Source organism: Chelonia mydas, chromosome 1, assembly GCF_015237465.2.
Source record: "Chelonia mydas isolate rCheMyd1 chromosome 1, rCheMyd1.pri.v2, whole genome shotgun sequence".
NCBI lineage: Eukaryota > Metazoa > Chordata > Testudines > Cheloniidae > Chelonia > Chelonia mydas.
This window is the reverse complement of record NC_057849.1, coordinates 228,669,025-228,684,560: the sequence shown is the minus strand read 5'-3', so window position 1 is coordinate 228,684,560 and position 15,536 is coordinate 228,669,025. Positions and strand designations below refer to the sequence as shown.

General features: G+C 42.6%; 1 protein-coding gene across 4 annotated transcripts in view; it reads right to left on the bottom strand.

The window, feature by feature from the left end:
• ITPR2 (inositol 1,4,5-trisphosphate receptor type 2) overlaps positions 1-15,536 on the bottom strand; it is a 360,382-nt gene that overhangs the window by 131,942 nt on the left and 212,904 nt on the right. For all 4 annotated transcript variants that reach the window (XM_043538510.1, XM_037915324.2, XM_037915321.2 and 1 more), the window contains exon 37: positions 14,459-14,567. In XM_043538510.1, the coding sequence (XP_043394445.1) occupies positions 14,459-14,567 (109 nt within the window). The remainder of the gene's footprint in view (positions 1-14,458; positions 14,568-15,536) is intronic.

Genomic DNA, 15,536 nt, shown 5'->3' with positions numbered 1-15,536 from the left:
CATAGGTAATGTATCTTGAAGTCAATGGGATCTGTGTGTATGCAACCTAAGGCAGTATTTGGTACACAGGTGCTTGGAAAACTGGAAATAGTATCAAACAACTTCTGTTTGTTTGTGCTTTGGATGGTGTCATAAATATAAAGGGAAGGGTAAACCCCTTTAAAATCCCTCCTGGCCAGAGGAAAAACCCTTTCACCTGTAAAGCGTTAAGAGACTAGGATAACCGCGCTGGCACCTGACCAATGAGGAGACAAGATACTTTCAAAAGCTGGGAGGAAGGAGAAAAACAAAGGGTCTGTGTCTGTCTGTGTGATGCTTTTGCCGAGGACAGAACAGGAATGGAGCCTTAGAACTTCGTAAGTAAACTAGCTAGATATGCATTAGATTATGATTTCTTTAAATGGCTGAGAAATTAAGTTGTGCTGAAAGGAATGGATATTCCTGTCTTTGTCTTTTTGTAACTTAAGGTTTTGCCTAGAGGGATTCTCTATGTTTTGAATCTAATTACCCTGTAAGGTATTTACCATCCTGATTTTACAGAGGTGATTCTTTTTACTTCTATTAAAATTCTTCTTTTCAAGAACTGAATGCTTTTTTTCATTGTTCTTAAGATCCAAGGGTTTGGGTCTGTGGTCACCTATGCAAATTGGTGAGGATTTTTACCAAACCTTCCCCAGTAAGTGGGGTGCAAGGGTTGGGAGGATTTTGAGGGGAAAGACGTTTCCAAACAATGCTTTCCTAATAAAAATAAACCCAGATAAACGTTTGGTAGTGGCAGTGGAAGTCCAAGGGCAAAGGGTAAAATAGTTTGTACCCTGGGGAAGTTTTAACCTAAGCTGGTAAAAGTAAGCTTAGGAGGTTTTCATGCAGGTCCCCACATCTGTACCCTAGAGTTCAGAGTGGGGGAGGAACCTTGACAGATGGTGTTTTCAAAATTAAGAGTTTACAGAAAAAAACAACTAATTTATTTTACAGTCCCATGGGGGGCGAAATGTACTTTATGTGGGGAAGAAAGAAGATATAAGATCCAAAAGAATTTGGAATTTAACGGTCAGAATTTGTAATTATGAAACAGCTCTGGCTAACAGCTTCACATATATTATCGAGAAAGGAATAGACTGTGTCTTGTTGAGAGATTACTGTCTATAGGAAGCAGCCCATTTACATCCATATGTTTTCTCAGTCTTGAGAGAGATATTGCACATGGTATCCTACAACTGGATTTGGTTACAACTTTAGAGAACGCTAAAAAAACCCAAACCCAAAACATCAAGTTTTTTAGGACAGAGAGAGGAAAAGTGAAGACCAAAAAGCATTATTTCTTACTGTATTATCTGCTGATGAAAGGTGCAAGCCATGTTCACTCTTTGGAAATGAGCAATCTATTTGGGATAATACTGGCAACTACCAGTTATATTAAAAGAGGCAAAATCATCACAGATGATGATCCAAAATAGCAATTAAGCATCTGTTTAAGTGCAAGCACACAAGCAGAAGTCAATGGATATATGTCGGAAGTCAATGGATATATGTACTTGAAGTTAAGCATGTGCATTAGTGCTCTGCTGGATCAGGGCCCCCCATTACAATAGGGGCCAGAAGAGCCTTTTGCTGTACGTGGTTGGCAGGATTGTAGTTCTGACTTCTCATTTCAGTTATGGACTGGGCAAACACCCTTTCCTTTGTCAGCTCCAGGTGGATTAGCACAATGTGCTCTGCTTGAGGCGATCCTTGAAGCAGGCCACAATGAGCACCTTATACCTGATTCCAAGAAGAAGAATGGCTTTTTATGCATTTCTGAGGATAATCCAAAGTGTTAGTTTTAATCTATAAAGTCCTACATATTCCCTGAGCTGGCTACCTACAGTATGAAGTGAGCTGTAGCTCACGAAAGCTTATGCTCAAATAAATTTGTTAGTCTCTAAGGTGCCACTAGTACTCCTTTTCTTTTTGCGAATACAGACTAACACGGCTGCTACTCTGAAACCTACAGAATGAGAATACTTCTCTCCCTGTGTACCATTCTTAATTATTAGATTAGCAGAGATGCTTCTATGGACCATTCCTAGCTTTTAACTCTGTAGTTAAACTCTATAGTTCTTGATGCAAAGTTTTTTGCTGTGGCACTTGCCTCCTCTATGCTCCACCAGAGCCTGCTTTATTTCTTGACCTTCAGGAGGTCAGTGCCAACCTCATCAATTTGTTCAAACATCTGCTTAATCTTGAGTTCAGTGAGGAGGTTTTAAGGGACATATATTAAGGGGAGCAGGGAGGCTTGTCTATTATTACTGCCGCTAAGAACAACATTGTCATTATGAGTTTTTTCCACCGAAGATTATGATGATGCACTTAGAGATTATTGCAAATAATAAACATCTCTATAAATATTAATAAATGCACAAAGTCCAGTAGGACACTCAAGGACTTTACCTTATAAATATAGTAGTGCCGCATTTTATTGTAATAGGCCGAAACACTATGTGTTACATAACAATGCTACAAGGTTTGGCGAGATTACTGCAGACCACTTGGGGGGGGTGTGTGTGTGTGTGTGTGTGTGTGTGTAAAAATGTGTCAGAAATATGCAAGAACAGCATGCTTCAGTGGATGATGTCACAAGGCCCAAAACATCATGGCCAACACTTAGTTAATACACAAACATCACATGCTCTGCAGTATCTGTTTGTTTAATTATTACACTTGGAATTTAGAGGGGAAGAAGTCAAATTGTGTTGATTTGTTTCTCAGTACTTTTTATTTCTTTTCCTTTTAAAGTGCCACCATGTGGGTATGGTGAGAAATTACCATATGTAGGGGATTTGAAAGTATTTTGTTTTTGGTCATACGTATCCCAATACACTCACATAACGGGCTGCTAAAAATTAGTGGCTTCGTTCAGTCATTGCAACAGAAGAGACTGAAATCTCCGTTGTAACACACTGGCTCAGCCTCAGGCACTGAAGAACACACAACTTTACATAAGCCATCATTGTGGTACATGAAATTATCCTGGATGTCAAAGAACTGTCGCAATCAAACTGTCGCATCTTGTTGCTTAAATCGACATATCACCTGCACTACCTTGGCTTCTTGAACGTCTAAGTAAAGGCATACACTAACTAGCCTTCCTAGCCAGCACGGGATTGCAGAGTGGGGCCCACAGGGCACTCCACACACTCCTGGGGTTGTCCTATTGCAACAGCCATCTAAGAGAAGGGCTCTCATTGGGTAGCCCTGGGCCCCGCCATAGGCTCGTGTGGTGTTGAGAAATAAGCATATAGAAGAAATTAAGCCTTTTCTGTGAACATGCCCTGCCTTGTATCATATTTTAATGTTTATAACAGACAGGTAAAGGCATGGTTATGGGTCCAAAAAAATCCAGATGTCTGTATCTGTCCTCATTGGCCCCTACCATTTATAATTTGACTTTTAATTTATAAATCTCACCTACAAGCACTAGAACAAGCACACAGGACCATGCATTTAAAAGCCAAATCCTTTCAGTTTTTCATTAAACTCCACCAAATCAGTCAACATCTGTAAGCACTTTCCAGATTAGAATGAGGCAATATGATGATGACAGGCAGGAAACAATAGGCAAGCAGGTGACCTATGAAACCACTAAAGTAGAAGGTTGCACTGATGTCAGCATATTATGAAATCTCTATTGAACATTGATCACTAATGGTCCTCTCCGATTGGCTGTCAATGACATCATCCCTCTACCAATGATATCCAATAAATGCACAGGTCTGATGCTTTCCCTTACTTTCATTTATAAACTCCATTAGGTAACAACAGAAAAGTCAATCCAGGTGGTGAATTTCTACATTATCATTGTACTTCTTAGGTGGTTAAAAGTCATTTGACCTTCTACCTTATGTTATAAAACCCCACTGAAGGTATGTGCTAGTTGCTTATAAATGTATTGCTGACTGCTCGTGACTTCTTACATATTTAAATACTTTCATTTCCAAATCTAATTTTTCTTTTTCTACAGCAAAAAGATTTTATGTTAGAAAGACCTTAAAGGGATATTGTCAGCTTAGGGTGATTTACAGCATGTTTTAAAATGTTTCACAAAACCCAATATTAATAAATATCACCAGTTTTTTAAATTTTCAATTAGAAGTTTTTAGATTGGATTTAAATATTCCCTGTAGTGTTTGCAACCCCAGCACTGAAGCAAACAATCTGAAAAACACATTGAACTAAACCAGAGAGTAAAGTGAGCAATTTTTGGTCCACTGACCAGAAATAAAACTGAAATAGGCTAGTGCACCGTCTTTCATAAAGCAGAGCACAAAACAAAACAGCGTAAGTGGTGAAAATTAAACTAGATTTTTTTAAATGCTTGCAGTGCTGCTAATCCAAACTGCTATTAGTAACACAGGTAATGGAATTCCTCTCCCTTTCTCCCCAGCCTGCCACTTGAAATAATAAAGTCACTTTAAATTACACTGCACTCCACAACAGACTGGCATTTTCAGAATGATTCCTGTTTCCATTTATTTTTGCCAACATTTATTGTGATTTATCTAAATACTGTTTAACTCAATACATGCAAATAAGTAAAGTGATCTAGAATGGACTAGACTAGATCATGGAGCACACTAAGTTAAGAGCTTCTTTGATTTAAACAGCAGCAGCAACAATGGCATACTGCTGTAGCTCACAGGAACACCAACTGATTACTAAGAGAGACATTTTCCCAACAGATAAAGGGATCCAACTCCCTTTGGTTTCATGTACATGAGGGCAGAATCTGGAATGTGCCCCTTGACTAAATCACTGGGCTTTTGCCAGTGACTTCAACTGAAAAGAATCAGGCCCTTAGAAAGGCAGAATATATTACCACCTTACTGGCAACAACAGGTGACCTACAGGTTCTTAAGGGAATAATGTACATTTGTAAAAGATTTCTAACCTGTTTCTTTGCTGTTATTGTCACTGCTAAAACAAGAAACAAAAGGGGTGTTAACACTGGCTATGTTTACACTACCATGGTAAGCTGACCTGCGCTACGCAACTCCACCTATGTGAATAATGTAGCTGGAGTCAACGTACCTTAGGTCGAGTTACCGTGGGGTCTACACCACAGAGGGTCGATGGGAAAAACTCTCCTGTTGATTTACCTTACTCTTCTTGTTGGGGATAGAGTATGGGAGTCAATCTGCTGTCGATCTGGCAGGTCTTCACTAGACCCGCTAAATCGACTGCCAGTGGATCAATCTCAGAGCATTGATCCAAGCTGTAGTATAGACCTGCCCATTGTGTAGCTAAAAGACGAATAAAGAAATCTTAATATTTCACCAGAAATCTAGTTGTGTGGTAGAAAAAGAAACAGTGAAAACCTTTTAGAAGTGGGGAAATGATTTTCAGGAGTATTCCAAAAAAAGGAAAAAAACTAGGGATACTCATATTTTTGATAGACAACTGAATAGCTTGTAGGTTTTTTTCCTCCCCACTGATACTTAAACAGTACTCTAATTTTTCGTTCATACTGTGGTTCAACATCTAAAACTGGAAAAACAGTATAAACTGTGCTCTATAGCATAAGCAGCCCTTACTTGTGCATATAGTCTTTATTCGTGCAAGTAACACTATTAACTTCAGTGGGAACTATTAGCATCCATGAGAGTTGCACGTTTGGTTCCTACCATTCTACCATGCATTTAAAATGTCCTACCATTTGTTGAACATATCCATCAGTTAACTAATATCACAGTAAGCACATATAATATCATGATATGAATACATTACATATACAAAAAGAAAAGGAGTACTTGTGGCACCTTAGAGACTAAGCCCTGGTCTACACTAGGAGTTTAGGTCGAATTTAGCAGTGTTAAATCTATGTAAACCTGCACCCGTCCACACGATGAAGCCCTTTTTTCCGACTTAAAGGGCTCTTAAAATCGATTTCCTTAATCCACCTCTGACAAGTGGATTAGCGCTTAAATCGGCCTTGCCGGGTTGAATTTGGGATACTGTGGACGCAATTAGATGGTATTGGCCTCTGGGAGCTATCCCAGAGTGCTCTATTGTGACCGCTCTGGACAGCACTCTCAACTCAGATGCACTGGCCAGGTAGACAGGAAAAGGCCCGCGAACATTTGAATTTCAATTTCCTGTTTGCATGGTCACCTGCAGCTTGCCACGCTGGCCAGAGCTCATCAGCAGAGGTGACCATGCAGAGCTCATCAGCAGAGGTGACCATGATGGAGTCCCAGAATTGCAAAAGAGCTCCAGCATGGACCGAACGGGAGGTATGGGATCTGATCGCTGTATGGGGAGAGCTATCAGAACTCCGTTCCAGTTTTTGAAATGCCAAAACATTTGTCAAAATCTCCCACGGCATGAAGGACAGAGGCCATAACAGGGACCCGAAGCAATGCCACGTGAAACTTAAGGAGCTGAGGCAAGCCTACCAGAAAACCAGAGAGGCAAATGGCCGCTCCGGGTCAGAGCCCCAAACGTGCCGCTTCTATGATGAGCTGCATGCCATTTTAGGGGGCTCAGACACCACTACCCCAGCCGTGTTGTTTGACTCCTTCAATGGAGATGGAGGCAACACAGAAGCAGGTTTTGGGGACGAAGAAGATGATGAAGTTGTAGATAGCTCACAGCAAGCAAGCGGAGAAACCAGTTTTCCCGACAGCCAGGAACTGTTTCTCACCCTGGACTTGGAGCCAGTCCCCCCCAAATCCACCCAAGGCTGCCTCCCGGACCCGCCAGGCGGAGAAGGGACCTCTGGTGAGCGTACCTTTTAAAATACTATACCTGGTTTAAAAGCAAGCATGTTTTTTTCTCCACCAGCTGCATGTGTTTCAATGATCACAGGATCTTCTCCTTCCCAGAGGCTAGTGAAGATTAGAAGGTGAAAAAAACGCACTCGTGATGAAATGTTCTCTGAGCTCATGCTGTCCTCCCACACCGAAACAGCACAGACGAATGCGTGGAGGCAGACAATGTCAGAGTGCAGGAAATCACAATATGACTGGGAGGAGAGGTGGCGGGCTGAAGAGAGTAAGTGGCAGGCTGAAGAGAGTAAGTGGCGGGCTGAAGAGAGGGCTGAAGCTGAAAGGTGGCGGCAGCGTGATGAGAGGAGGCAGGATTCAATGCTGAGGCTGCTGGAGGATCAAACCAGTATCTCCAGGGTATGGTTGAGCTGCAGGAAAGGCAGCTGGAGCACAGACTGCCGCTACAGCCCCTGTGTAACCAACCGCCCTCCTCCCCAAGTTCCATAGCCTCCTCACCCAGACGCCCAAAAACACGGTGGGGGGGGCCTCCGGCCACCCCACCCCAGAGGATTGCCCAAGCAACAGAAGGCTGGCATTCAAGAAGTTTTAAAGTTTTCAACTTTTAAAGTGCTGTGGGGCCTTGTCCTTCCCTCCCCCACCACCCCTTCCAGTGCTTCTCTCCTCCACCACCCCTCCTGGGCTACCTTAGTAGTTATCCCCCTATTTGTGTGATGAATTAATAAAGAATGCAAGAATGTGAAGCAACAATGACTTTATTGCTTCTGCAAGCAGTGATCGAAGGGAGGAGAGGAGGGTGGTTAGCTTACAGGAAAGTAGAGTGAACCAAGGGGCGGTGGGTTTCATCAAGGAGAAACAAACAGAACTTTCACACCGTAGCCTGGCCAGTCATGAAACTGGTTTTCAAAGCTTCTCTGATGTGCACCGCGCCCTCCTGTGCTCTTCTAACCGCCCTGGCGTCTGGCTGTGCGAAACCAGCAGCCAGGCGATTTGCCTCAACCTCCCACCCCGCCCGCCATAAACGTCTCCCCCTTACTCTCACAGATATTGTGGAGTGCACAGCAAGCAGTAATAACAGTGGGAATATTGGTTTCGCTGAGGTCTAACCGAGTCAGTAAACTGCGCCAGCGCGTTTTTAAACGTCCAAATGCACATTCTACCACCATTCTGCACTTGCTCAGCCTGTAGTTGAACAGCTCCTGACTACTGTCCAGGCTGCCTGTGTACGGCTTCATGAGCCATGGCATTAAGGGGTAGGCTGGGTCCACAAGGATAACTATACGCATTTCAGCATCCCCAACGATTATTTTCTGGTCTGGGAATAAAGTCCCTTCTTGCAGCTTTTGAAACAGACCAGAGTTCCTGAAGATGCGAGCGTCATATACCTTTCCCGGCCATCCCATGTTGATGTTGGTGAAATGTCCCTTGTGATCCACCAGTGCTTGCAGCACTATTGAAAAGTACCCCTTGCGGTTTATGTACTCGCCGGCTTGGTGCTCCGGTGCCAAGATAGGGATATGGGTTCCGTCTATGGCCCCACCACAGTTAGGGAATCCCACTGCAGCAAAGCCATCCACTATGACCTGCACATTTCCTAGGGTCACTACCCTTGATATCAGCAGATCTTTGATTGCATTGGCTACTTGCATCACACAAGCCCGCACAATATATTTGCCCGATTGCCAATTGATTCCCGACTGACCGGTAGCTGTCTGGCGTTGCAAGCTTCCACAGGGCTATCGCCACTCGCTTCTCAACTGTGAGGGCTGCTCTCATCTTGGTATTCTTGCACCTCAGGGCAGGGGAAAGCAAGTCACTAAGTTCCATGAAAGTGCCCTTACGCATGCGAAAGTTTCACAACCACTGGGAATCGTCCCAGACCTGCAACACTATGCGGTCCCACCAGTCTGTGCTTGTTTCCCGAGCCCAGAATCGGGGTTCCACCGCATGAACCTGCCCCATTAGCACCATGATGCCCACATTGCCAGGGCCCGTGCTTTGAGAGAAGTCTGTGTCCATGTCCTCATCACTCACGTCACCGCGCTGATGTCACCTACTCGCCCGGTATCGCTTTGCCAGGTTCTGGTGCTGCATATACTGCTGGATAATGCGTGTGGTGTTTAATGTGCTCCTAATTGCTAAAGTGATCTGAACGGGCTCCATGCTTGCCGTGGTATGGCGTCTGCACAGAAAAAAGGCGCGGAACGATTGTCTGCCGTTGCCCTGACGGAGGGAGGGGCGACTGACGACATGACTTACAGGGTTGGCTTACAGGGAATTAAAATCAACAAAGGGGGTGGCTTTGCAAGAAACTGAATGGCCCCCTCAAGGATAGAACTCAAAACCTCAAGGATAGAACTCAAAACTGGGTTTAGCAGGCTGTTGATTTCACAGAGGGAAGGAGAGAGGGAGGAGAAAATGAATACAAAACAAATCTGGTCTATTTCTTGTTTTGAGCCACTTCATCTATCTTTATACATCTTGCTGGCAGGAGACTGTGCAGTACGACCGCTAGCCGTCATCATCTCCTGGGTGCTCGGCAGAAGACGGTGCAGTATGACGACTAGCCATCGTCTTCTGCTGGCTGGAGGTTAAAAGACAGCGCACTGCCGGTAGGACTGAATCGCCACGAGACGAAACAAGGGAAATGACCTGGCTGAGTCATTCCCATGTTTGCCCAGGCGCCCGATTAAAAGAGCACCCAGGACTATGTCAATGACGGCTACCAGTCATACTGCACTGTCTGCTGCCAAAAGGCATTTAACTGCTGCTGTGCAATGCAGTACCACATCTGCCAGCACCCAGGAGACATACGGTGACGGTTAGCTGAGCGGGCTCCATGCTTGCCGTGGTATGGCGTCTGCACAGGTAACTCAAGAAAAAAGGCGCAAAACGATTGTCTGCCCTTGCTTTCACGGAGGGAGGGAGGGAACGGGGGCCTGACGATATGTACCCAGAACCACCCGCGACAATGTTTTAGCCCCATCAGGCACTGGGATTTCTACCCAGAATTCAAATGGGCGGCAGAGACTGCAGGAACTGTGGGATAGCCACCCACAGTGCAACGCTCCGAAAGTCGACGATTGCCTCGGTACTGTGGACGCACTCCGCCGACTACATGCACTTAGAGCACTTGTGTGGGGACACACACAATCAACTGTATAAAACCGCTTTCTACAAAACCGACTTCTATAAATTCGACCTAATTTTGTAGTGCAGACATACCCTAACCAATTTATTTGAGCATAAGCTTCAGGATAGGTTGTAGATCCTTGATGATTCATTGGAGAGGTTTTAGTTGGGGTAAGTAACTTCTGGGTACTCGTTTAGCTCTGTCAATCTGTTTCTTCACTTCAGCAGGTGGGTATTGTAGTTGTAAGAACGCTTGATAGAGACCATCAAGGATCTACAACCTATCCTGAAGGACGACCCATCACTCTCACAGATCTTGGGAGACAGGCCAGTCCTTGATTACAGACAGCCCCCCAACCTGAAGCAAATACTCACCAGCAACCACACACCACACAACAAAAACACTAAACCAGGAACCTATCCTTGCAACAAAGCCCGTTGCCAACTGTGCCTACATATCTATTCAGGGGACACCATCATAGGGCCTAATCACATCAGCCACACTATCAGAGGCTCGTTCACCTGCACATCTACCAATGTGATATATGCCATTATGTGCCAGCAATGCCCCTTTGCCATGTACATGGGCCAAACTGGACAGTCTCTATGTAAAAGAATAAATGGACACAAATCAGATGTCAAGAATTATAACCTTCATAAACCAGTCGGAGAACAGTCCAATCTCTTTGGTCACTCAATTACAGACCTAAAAGTGGCAATTCTTCAATATAAAAACTTCAAAAACAGACTCCAATCAGAGACTGCTGAATTGGAATTAATTTGCAAACTGGATACCATTAACTTAGGCTTGAAGAAAGACTGGGAGTGGATGTATCATTACACAAAGTAAAACTGTTTCCCCATGTTTATCTTTCCCTCCTACTGTTCCTCACACATTCTTGTCAACTGCTGGAAATGGCTCACCTTGATTATCACTACAAAAGGTGTTTGTTTTTTTTCTCTCCTGCTGGTAACAGCTCACCTGACCTGATCACTCTCGTTACAGTGTGTATGGTAAAACCCATTGTTTCATGTTCTCTGTGTATATAAATCTCCCCACTGTATTTTCCACTGAATGCATCCGATGAAGTGAGCTGTAGCTCATGAAAGCTTATGCTCAAATAAATTTGTTAGTCTCTAAGGTGCCACAAGTACTCCTTTTCTTTTTGCGGATACAGACTAACATGGCTGCTACTCCGAAACCTGTCATTACATATACACACTCACATAATCAGAGGGTAAATTTTTCAGAAGCACCAAGCTCGTAGGAGTTTTTGGTAACAGGCACTTTTGAAAATTTTACCCATTCAACAGAAGGGATGGAACTGCGGCTGGAGTAAGAATTGACCTCAGATTTCACATAAAGCTTGAACCGAACTCAAATCGAAACTTTGACAGGACAGAGCTAATACAAAATCATATTCTCTTTAATCTGTTTCTCTCTCTACAAACAAACAAACAAACCAAACTTGTGGAAATCAAAGTCCACCTTTATTCACAACACAATTGGAGCCTGGTTAATGGTAGCACAAGCTTCCTCCCATAATGCCTTACCAAAGTTTGCAACGTTCCCATGGAAAGGCTGCCTAAAGAAGTGAAAGAAGACTTCAGTCTTCATGCCCAGGCAGAAAGGCACTAATTTTGCTCGTGATTCACCAAATGTTGAACAGAGACTTACGGTGTTAACAGCTTTCTGTCATTACCTATAGAAGTCAAATCAATGACCAAGAAGTTTTATATCCCATTATTACTGTAATTCCCCAAACCAAACTTTTGAAAGCGGAGCTTCCTTTCAAGAAAATGAAACTGACAGGGCTCCCCATCCAACCCCTCCACAACTTCACCATGTGTTAGTAAAGGCATACCCAGCTTAAATGTATACATCTTCCATGACATCCCATGGGTTTTGTCCCACACCTTGCGAAACTTTGCCATAAACCCTCCCAGCATTCTTTGTCTTTTTAGAAGCACCAACCTACTACATACCACCAACTCATTTGCTTGCTATGTTTTATTAGTGTTCTAGAAGTGAATGTATATGAACATCTATAGTCTCGATATAATTTGTGTTAAGCTATTTTTGGGGGATGGAGGGAATAAAAAGAAATCAAGCTCTTAAATTTTCTAAAGAAAGTTTAGAAAAACAATCACTTAGTTTCTCTGTGCATCAGTTCCCTCTCTATAAAACCGGGGGGATGATAATGTCTTACCTCCCGAGGGTAAGGTGAGGGTAAGTATATGACATTAAAGTGATGGGGGTCAGATAAGCACAACTGATCAATAGATTGCATTATGATTTTCTCCCTGCTTCTCATCATGAGAAGTTCTGCAATAATCTTTACCTGAAAGCTTATAGTTTGTGCCCAAATACAGTACAGCACAAAATATAGACTCATGATTAACGTACATTCAGGCCTTCTGCTGTCAAAAGTTAATTTGGCCCCATGTACCCTAATTCTGTGTTTTTCAGTATTTAGATTACACAGTAAAGTACAATTGCATGCAGTGATGCACTGTTTCATGGAAAGCTGGAAAAGTACACAAAAGACAGGCTAAAAATAGCACAATGAGCTTTCTGAAGTCCATAACATAAGCTGTGACTCCCAAGAGTGGTAAGTGAGGAAAGGACTTGCAAAACCATACAGTAAGTCACATGTTTTGGTTTATTATCCTTCTTCACTATAAAATGCATGGGTCTCAGAAAGAACAGGATGGTGGGGTGGGGTGTATCAGTCTTTTATTTTTTCCCTAAAATCATTAACATGTACCATCTCCGTATGCACTGTCAAGATAACAATGCACAACTGAGCTGCTTTTGTTGAAGTCCCCAGATGTGCACTCTTGAGGACTGGAAGACAGGCTGTCTTGTTAAAGGATCCCTAACTGTGGAACTTACTCCCTCTGGTGGTTTGCCTTAATCTCAGTGGATCAGCCTCCAGAGCAGGGTAAAAGGTGTATCTCACCAGACAAGCCTTTGCTGAATATCTATAAAGCAAGGTATTGTCTTCTCTTTCCTTTTTTTCTGAGGTCTTATTTTCTGACGGATATGTGGCTATTTTGGAAAGGCTTAGCATAGTTCCCCAATGTGAACAGTTTCAAAAGGAAACTTCGTTTTTACATGTTACTCATGGGTATGTAAGAATTAAGGCTGTTTGGATACAAATGAATAATAATAATATCTGATTCAGCCATGAAAATTTTGCTACGACACCAAGACAAAATCACTATCTGCCATGGACTGAGTGCATTGCTCTTGGAGCAAAATTCTTTGCAGAAGGTGAGGAGGAGGTAAATTCACTCTGTGGATGGGTTGTTTTGTGAAAAGAAAGGTCACTGCTTTGCTACTGCTGTCTTTGTCTTGGTTTGACCGGGTTTTGTTGTTTTTTTGGTTTTTTTTAAAACGATCTTGTAGGCTGCCTAGAGCCTGGACAAAACATTCTTTTTGTGTGACATATGCTGAAATCAAAACAGTGTATAATCAAAACACATGCACTGTGAATACACCATATTTCTCATATGTGGCTTATCTACCATAAGAGAAGAAATTGAAGTACTGCTGTCTTATGACAGCACTGAGACATGGAACTTAAGGACTAAAATCCAAATCACCCAGAAATATGTACCCATCTCACTACACACAAAACCTTCCCTTCATCATTGGGAGCTTTATATTCAACATTAAAACTACCTGGCATATCCTGATTGTTGATAATTCTAGTAGGTACTGTAAAATGGATGACAAGCAGAACATTAATATCTGTATATACTGGAGCATGGGGACAAGGAGAGGGGAAATGTGCTGTCTGAGGTCAACAATTTTTCTTAAAGTGATTCCAGTGTATATACTTGACTATAGGCATTGATTCTGACAAATGTAAATGATTTCTGTGACACATTAATTAATCACTATGATTCATTTTAATATAAAGTAGTATTAATATCAAGAATGAATTATAAGAAATACCAGAAAGGAAACGATACATGAAAAATTTGTCAAGACAGATGGATTTTGAATGAGTTTAAAACCTCTAGCCATGGACCAATTGACGTGAAAACCAGGGTCCAGTCACCATGACCCTAAGGTGCATGTAAGATCAAAAGGGCATTTGGAAACCTAGTTCTGGAGCTAAACAAGGGGGATGTTAGCAGATACAGAAAATAGCAGGCTTTGTAGAGAGCACAGAGTTGATTCCACTCTCCCTCTCCCTCCCCCCCCCCCCCCCCCCCCCCCGTGGTACATATCATTAAACATTACCTATTCCCTACCATACCTTCAGCAGCAAAAATGCTTACTGACTATAAAGGGCTGGGATCGCAGGCGGGAGGGAAAAAGGATGAACTGGACACTTGAAACTGACTCTAGTCAACACGTGGACTGCCATGGGCCAGGACGAGTGTCAGAAAAAGAGGACTAAATTTCTATGATGTAACTTCTGTTTCAGAGACAATGTATTACCTCTAACATGGGAGGAGTTAAGAGTCATAACATTCTGCTGAAATTCTAGGGCCAATATTCTATGCCAGGATGAAAAGTTTTATTTTTAATATTAAAAGGGCAGCAGTACCTCTTCCGCAAAGCTGTCTTTCTTGTCGAGCATTTCCCGTAATGTCTGAAGAATTTTAATGCAAAGTTTTTCTTCTTTCTCCATTAGTTTCTTTGTGTGATTTATCAACCTTAAAGTAAAACATTAGACCTTATATAGAGTATTGCACCTTACCTCCAAGCCAGACAACATGCACTTTATGTAGAAATGGTCGGTTTGTTACTATATTTTTCCTGAAGGAAACAGACCAGGTAGGTATCATGAAAAAGAAATGGGCCCCAGCCCAAACTCTCTTGGCCTTTGAGGGTGTTTGGAGTCTGCACCCAATTTTGCTGCAGGTGCCTAAGTAATGAGCAGAAAGAGAATCCCAGATCCAAATACAACTACATGTTAGAGGGTTTGAAATCCAGACCAGGATCCAAATTCTGCCATTTGGGCCTATCTTTTTCTAAAAATTATTATGTTACCTGCATCATTTATCCTACAAACTTCAAAAGGAACTTTAAGTTTTATGGTAGTAATAATACTTATTCTACAATTATCCAGTGGCTTCCACCCAAAATGATCCAAAGTATTTTACAAAAATTTTGTAATAGAATCACTTTGCTCTGCACAGAAATGCAGTCACCTCTGTATGGTATGGAATGCAGCAGCTGTTTAAGTGCACACAGGAACTCTGCAGGGCAGTTTAGGGCAGGAAGCAAAGTGGAATTCTGCCTCCAAATAAAACTGCAATAGGAGTTTAGAAAGGCAAAACGTCATTGCTCAAATCAGAATTAGGCAAAAACATCGGAGCTAATATACACATCTTGCATAAAGCAGCATTTACATCTAATCCAAAGGAGAGCATCAGCCACAGCACCATGCCCCCTATTATCATGCTGGGTTCAGTACTAATATCACTTCCTGCAGCATGCCGGGATTTCTTTGGAAGTCTCCCATTCAAGCGATGACCAGGCTCACGAGATGAGCTCACCATGGTCTAAATGTAAATCATATTGGTAACCATAATTTTAAAATGGACTGCATATTAATAGTGCTATTTACACAGTATTGCAAAGTATCACTGGGCAACAGTAGATATTTAAAAAAACAACTG